Raw genomic sequence first — 7,611 nt, forward strand, 5'->3', positions numbered from 1 at the left:
AAACAACATTATATTTACACTAAATATTTTAATGTAGTTCAGCTATGAAAACAGCAGAGGTTATACAAAATGACATGCTGAAAATATGTTCCCATCTAAAATCAGTATATGAGTTGGATATGTATTGCTGTTTTATGACGACCGTATTATCTTTGGAAGGTTGTTCACTGCACACAAATGCCTTTTCAAGAACTTTCTGAAAGTCTTGTCACGTAATCCATAGATTATAGGACTTCCTAAGCGAGGGAGAACTTGGTTAATAATAAAAGTGGCAAAGTTTATGTCACTTAGCCCTTCAGGAAAAAAGTATACCAGGAGTTTGATTAACGGAGGTTGCACATAAACCGTTGTGCACAACAGCACCTGAAACCCATGAATCAGGATGGTGTTTCTTGCTTTTTTAGTATCTGAATCAGCACATCTAGCCACAAACAAAATTTGGCAGTAAGTGTACAACAGTGTGACCGAAACTAGCACCAGAAACAGTGTGTGGGATGCATCCCTCTTCTTTACACTATAGCTGCTCCGAAACACAGAATCTCTGTTGCAGACCACTCTCGACTGTAAGAACTGTGAAGACTCAACGGCCAAGAGAATGAACAGATCTGGCAAAATGGAAAGTGAACTTATTGCCCAGATTATTCCAATTACAATATATGTTCTTTTGACTGTACATATGTAGCTGTATCGAAGAGGGATGCAGACAGAAACACAACACTCTGCTGCCATAAAAGCTATATTAAGAGGAGTGTTTTGTGTGGTAAAGATCGCCGGCAAGATGAGTAACAAACAGAGGGAGACGTGGATGGTGTGGAATGCGTACGAGAAGATGAAGAGGGAAATGCTGGTTGACAGTTGGATGATATCGTTTAACACCAAGTGGATGAACAGGATGTAGCGAGGGTTCAACCTGAAGATCTGATTTAAATGACATAATTAATTATTAGTTTTGAATATATCTTTAGAGTAAGGTTAAAGAAAGGCAGATGTTAAAACAACAGTTGATTTAAAAAGACATTTTTTCAGACAGCGTTACTGTAAAAACATGTACATATTAAAATTAGATTTAAGTATTGCTTCACAGAAACAATAAATCACATAGAGGTGAATTATTGAGTTAGTAGAGAGACACCCAAATAATATCCAAAAATAAGCTAACATTGAAAGTAATAAGGTCTACATCAAAAGCAAGCATTTCTAAATGATATTCTTGTACAGCAGACAAGCTCAGCCTTCGAACCAAAGGAACATGAGCTGGAAACAAAAAAAAAAATCAACTTAAAATAAAAAAATAATAAAGATAACAAAATATGACAACTCTTTGACAGGTAAAGTAGAGTAGCAGGCCTACTTTACACACATGATACTTGTTGAATGTGTGGATCATGGTGGCATTAATGTAGTTTATGGTGATGCCCAACACAACAACGGTCACATTCTTGCCAACAGCTTTGACAAATGTGTTCCAGTAATTCAAAGTTATTGTTGCATTGCTGTCAACTTGTGTCAAATTCATATCAGCATCCAAAGAACCTGTTTCAGGGGCAAAAAACAGTCAACGGTGCAAAGTACAGCAAATATGATCAGTGTTACATTGTGAACAGTTCTGTGGTGGTTCTTTTTTCATTTCCAATAAAAGAAGTGTGAAGTGAAGCATGACAGTACTGACCTTGAATGGATTTTGATCCTAATGTGATTGTGGTATTGCAGCAGCCTTTTTATACAGAGTGAGTACACATGGACGGTGGCGGGTGGGGGTTGATCTATGATACATGTGTGCACAGTTTATCCAAAGCCCAATGAGATCTGAGAATTTTTAAAAATAATTCTAAATTATACATTAGATAAATTCTTACTCTCTTCAAAGCCAACATGAAGAGAACAAGCAGGAGGAGAATACAACAGGCCGGGATTTTTGTGATTGTGTAGCTGATGACAAACATCCACACGGTCACACGAAACATGTCATTGACCATCATGTAAAGTAAAAACCTGGGATTACTGCAGAAAAGCTGAAGGGTGAAATAAAAGACCGGACAAATGGCAAAAAGGTTTAACAAGCAGGGGAGTCATTTACATCATTCACACAAAGAACTATAAAATATTGTGAGATATGTTATGAACACCAGAATTTTATCACTTTTATTGTAGAAATGTAAATTCTGTTACACAAAATGAACTTTTCTAATTTAACGGCAAGACATATTTTAACCTGTAACATTTTTAAAAGCAGGGTTAAACTGTATACATTTATGTTCATTGTGTTTGAAATTGTAATCTTACATGCACTACAACTTTGTGTATTTGATTTAAATGAGGGAAATCAGTTCTTGCATCAGTAACTATTTATTTAAAGGAAGGACTTCTCTACAGCCAAAACTAATTCTTTCTCCTCATGCATGTAACCAAAGGCAGCTTTTGGAAAGGTTGTCAGCATAGAGTTCACTTACATTTCTAGTCTGGACTATTTAAGCCAGATTTCCTTTGCTTATAATTAACTTGACACCAGATAGCTAATCAGTGCATAAATTCTGATAATTACACAAACTTTTTTCTTGACATTACACATGTTTAGTGGCTTCAGCTTTAAACATACATATATGTCCTAAATGATCCACAGCAGTTGTTGCTCATCACAAAATGTTCCAAGTGTTGCAAATACATTTTTCACTGTTTGCACCCTAAAGGAGTACTTAACTGTACCTCATGCAAAAATTTAAATTTTGACAGACTTTACAAAAGCTCTCTGATAAAGGATTTTAATTATTGCTAAATATAAATAAAATTATGCTGCTTATCAAAAGAACATGGAAATTTGAAGCATGGATTCAAATTAAGTGAAAAAAGAAAAAGGTATTTACAAAAACAAACATAAAATTGTTTACAATTACACAAGCTTTTAAATCCAGTTAAAAGTTCCTTAAACAAGATAACTGAATGATTATAATTATCATCTGCACATACAGTACTATGCACTGTAAATGTCCACGACGACATGAACATGCTTTCCAGCATCTTTATTCTTTTATTTATCGGTTGCTGTCATGTTACATACACAGCTGCAGCTTTCCAGCTGTGCAGCTGAACACTTCTACAACTGGTGGTGGTCAGAGGGCCTGGTGGCGCCAGTGTCCGGCAGCCTCGCCTCTGTCAGTGCGCCCCAGGGTGGCTGTGGCTACAATGTAGCTTGCCATCACCAGTGTGTGAATGTGTGTGTGAATGGGTGGATGACTGGATATGTAAAGCGCTTTGGGGTCCTTAGGGACTAGAAAAGCGCTATATAAATACAGGCCATTTACCATTTACCATTTACAACAACAGCAGGCAGAGCACAGATTTTAACCTGGTGAGGTGTGATTGCGATGTTGCGCAGGTGCGTCCACCTTCCCTGCTGCGGCCGACCACGCCCCGCAACATACACAAATTAACAATATAAAAACCATAAATATATAACAATACCAATTAATATATAAGACTAATCAAGCTATCAAGATTTTTATTAGATGTTCATGGCATTTCAACTTACATGACTGAATGAACTGAACAGAGGTATAGGGGCCAGGACATTCACTTTTACCTATTTTGATTGTCTGATTTATGTACAGTGATTTTACACAACAGATTCCCTTTCAAGAACTTCCTAAAAGTTTTGTCACGAATGCCGTAGATAATGGGGCTGATGGATCGTGGCAGTATTTGAACTGTAACATAGATCACGAAGAGGGAATCAGTGTAATTCGTAGGAAACCATTTCTGCAGAGCATTTGTTAAATGGGGAGCTGCATATGTTGCCATGCACAGCAGCAGCTGAAACCCGTGAAGGAGGATTGTGTTTTTGGCTTTCTTGGCATCTTTGCTTGCTGTTTTGGCAGTGAATAGGATCTTTAGGTACGTGTAAATGATAGTAACCCAAACTATAACTAGAAACACTCCATATGTAATATCCCTCTTCTGGATGATGAGGGGATGTGGAAAGACAGTGTTTCTGAGACAAAACACACGAGAATGAAAAAAATCCAGGGGTTCTGTGGCCAAGGTGATGAATAGATCAGGAAGGACAGACAATGTTGTGATCATCCAAATTAAACTAATCAAGATTAAAGTTCTTTGGACAGTGCAAATCTGAACATGACGCAAGGGGAAACAGATGGCTATGTAGCATTCCACTGCCATGCAAGCCAGGTTCAGAGGGGAATTTTCAGTGGTGAAGAGAGCGAGCAACATAAAGATGCAGCAGACGGAGACATTGAGTTTGTAGATGGTGTAGCTGATGATGAACAGGATGGCAGTCAGCATCACTTGGACCATGTCATTGATCACCAGGTGAATAAAGAGGACATATCTGGGATTCTTGTAGAAAATCTGGAGAGGTATAGGAAAACAATGTTTGAAAACAATTCTGTTTAGGCAACACATTTAAAATTTTCAATTTTGAAAGGCAAGGCATCTTTGCTTTGAATAGTGCCCCTTCAACCACAAGCAGTAGAAAAGGATGGATATCGTCAAATGGTGCAATTTCTTAAGAGACATGTAGACACCGTTTCCACAGATACTGGTTGCATCTCATCATTATGCGTGAGATGTCATTTAGCACTGATGCTTTGACATACTGGTTGTGTCTCCAGATTAGTTTTGATTTTGTATGATTTCAACTTTGTACAGGTCATCCTGTTAAAGAGATCGGATTTCACTGGGACTTTCCTGTTTCCTGTTTAAAGCTTCATGCCTGATTACTAGGGGTGCAACGATATTCGTATCGATATTGAACCGTTCGATACAGTGCTTTCGGTTCGGTACGCATATGTATCGAACAATACAACATTTGTAATTTATTTTATCAACTTTCCTTCTGACGATGCTGTCTGTGTTGAGCGCTCAGTGAATCTGTGTTCGACTACTCCGCCTAGGCTGCACTGTCGAGCGCAGATCCACTGAGCGCTCAACACAGACAGCATCGTCAGAAGGAAGAGCGCAGGGCAAACTAGCAAGACAGAAGTTAAGCTCTCCTTGCAACATGGACCTCCCGCACCCTCATTCAGATCTGGCGTTTGGAATTATTTTGGTTTTCATGTGACGTATGACCCTGAAGGTAAGCGAGTCATGGACTAAAGTAAAACAGTATGTTGGATGTGCCATGCAATGCTCAATTACATGGGTGGAAACTAGTGTGTTAGCGCAGTTAGCTCGTTAACGTGTTGGCCGTCTAGCCCCATGCACGGGGCGATCGGCGGTAGCTCGTTAACGGAGATTTGCCGTGTTGTGGCGTTAAGGTCATTTCAACGAGATTAACCTGAAAGCACTAGTGGGAACACAACGAATATGACTGCACATTTACGCAGACATCATCGTAGTGCAAAGACAAAAACAACAAGCATGCTACCAACTTTAGCCGAGTCATTTAGACAGCTGTTAGCACATGATTCTCCTTATGCTGCTGAGAATATAGCCCAGAAGAAGCGTATAGTATAGCTTTTATTTTGGAAAGAGACATTTCTCTGTAATAAACTCTCTTTTCCAAAGATGAGTGATTCCTCAATCAGATACAGGGCTTGCAATATCGCTAGCCCGACGTCCCGGGGCTAGCGATTTTTCCAGTCGGGCTATTGTAGGAAGGAAAAATATATGTCAATGCTTTTGCATTCTTTCAGAAATGTAGCTGGGTAATTATGTCATTGGCATCGGTGAGCCACTGTCAATATGTGACATATTGAAATCGCGTTTGAATTTGCGCTTGTTTTTTTGCTTTCACTTTGCAATCGTGCGAACTGTGTATAGAGAGCGACAGCACTGATCTGTGAGTGATGATAATTTGTGCACCAATTCCTCTGACATTGTCTTATTAATCGTTAGCTTACTATGCAAACATGACAAGTGAAATCTCCCGCAGCAAGCTTAAACATGTGAGAGGTTGATCGCGCAGAGAATCGCTGAGCTTATGTGAGTCGTGTGTAAAAGTAGCAGGATATATATTTTAGTTCTGCTGAGCCAAATAAGACAGGTCAGGGTGAAGAAGTGACAGCCAAAGAAAAGCTTACCACAAAACGGAGAAGTTATGACAAATCAGACTATAAGGCAAAAAGAAAGTGCAGCTTTATGGTTTCATGGACAAAATAATTTCTGTGGCTGCAATATGACGAGCTAAATAACCAGGGCTGCACATAAGTGGTCCGCAGGTGCGCATTCGCTGTCAAAATAAAAAACATGCACAAGGGTTAGGGTTAAATTTAAAAACTGTACTTTTGAGTTAAAATATATATTTATAATTTTAATAAATGACAAATTAAAAAGGCATGAACATTTTTTTTGTATCGAAAAAATATCGAACCGTGATACCAAAGTATCGAACCGAACCGAACCATGAATTTTGTGTATCGTTGCACCCCTACTGATTACATAAGTGGTCATGAAAGAAAGACTACAAGACCTGGTGTTTGCAGAACGTGTGAATGAGGTTGGCATTGATGTAGCCGATGGAGATGCCAAGGAACACGACAATCAAATTCTTGGTCACAGCTTTAGCAAATGAGTCTCGATACTGTAAGACTACAGTCACATTGCCAGATGATGCATTCATCTCTTGACAGCTGAAAAGAAACAATAAATATTATATTTTTAAGTAATAAGTAATATTTCCATCACATTTCCACTGAGTAATTCACAAGTGCATGAAAATAAAGATTTTAAAGATTTTAAATTTGTGATTCGAGTGGTAAAAGTGGCACTTTGTCCTTTTGGCAAACGCATTAACTGACAAGTACATCTCAGTACAAGTTCACTGAGATGGTGAAAAAGTCTGCAACCATCAGTATAGAAAAGCTTTACATAAGGAGCTTGGGACAACTGTTGTTGTGATTTGCTTCTATATTAAGAAAATGTCATTAACCAGTTACACATTTACTTACAATGCTATCATAATTTCATCATTTTATCATTATGTCACTTTTAAATATCAAGGCTATCATGACATCCCTACAAGTTATGAATTCATCACTGTAAAAGATGACATTCAAAAAACAACATTGTGAGAAAAATGTTAGAGAAATTCAAAAAGGAAAAAAAAAAAAAACCACACAATTTATTAAAGAAAATTAAAGAGCCCTTGTTGAGTTGCAGGTATTGGCCCCTTATGGTAAAGTTACTTTGAAAAGGTAATCATCAATTATAATACTGGTAATATTAATAATACTAAAACAACCAGAGACAATTTTATAATATAAAATAAAAAATAAACATACATGAACATTTAGGGCTGATCAAACTTCACAAAACAGGCACACATGAGGCATTGCTCTTTCCCTCATGTTGTTTTACATCGCAGAGCTTGTGTTGTATATGACTTTTTTACTTATAACCTTTGAAAGACCGTGCAGTAAGAAAAAGGAAGCCTGACTTGCATAACCTCTGAAGCAAAGAGTAAATATATCTATATAATAAGTATAATTTTAACATTCAACTGAAGCATGATGATGGAAAGGACTATATAATTTAATTTTGATTATTTTTTCATCTACATTTTTTCTAAACTTTTCTAAACTGAAGTGTAAATTAATGTATATCTCTTTTAACATGTTAGTGTGTTATCAGCTGAAAACCCTGTTTTACACATTTAAA

The 7,611-nt window shown here is 37.5% G+C and overlaps 2 protein-coding genes across 2 annotated transcripts; both read right to left on the bottom strand.

Moving 5' to 3' along the window:
• Positions 1–287: 287 nt before the first annotated feature.
• LOC308402787 (odorant receptor 131-2-like) lies at positions 288–1,516 on the bottom strand (the record flags this gene model as incomplete). The annotated part of the gene is made up of 3 exons (XM_080891883.1): positions 288–293; positions 364–918; positions 1,361–1,516. 3 exons carry the CDS (start codon positions 1,514–1,516, stop codon positions 288–290), a joined length of 717 nt encoding a protein of 238 aa, XP_080748009.1.
• Positions 1,517–3,573: 2,057 nt separating this feature from the next.
• On the bottom strand, positions 3,574–6,574 carry LOC308402788 (odorant receptor 131-2-like; the record flags this gene model as incomplete). Its single annotated transcript, XM_080891884.1, has 2 exons — positions 3,574–4,362; positions 6,425–6,574. The coding sequence occupies 2 exons, from the start codon at positions 6,572–6,574 to the stop codon at positions 3,574–3,576; spliced, it is 939 nt and encodes a 312-aa protein (XP_080748010.1).
• Positions 6,575–7,611: the final 1,037 nt, after the last annotated feature.

This window comes from Rhamphochromis sp. 'chilingali' (assembly GCF_963969265.1).
Source record: "Rhamphochromis sp. 'chilingali' genome assembly, chromosome: 9".
NCBI classification, from domain to species: domain Eukaryota; kingdom Metazoa; phylum Chordata; class Actinopteri; order Cichliformes; family Cichlidae; genus Rhamphochromis; species Rhamphochromis sp. 'chilingali'.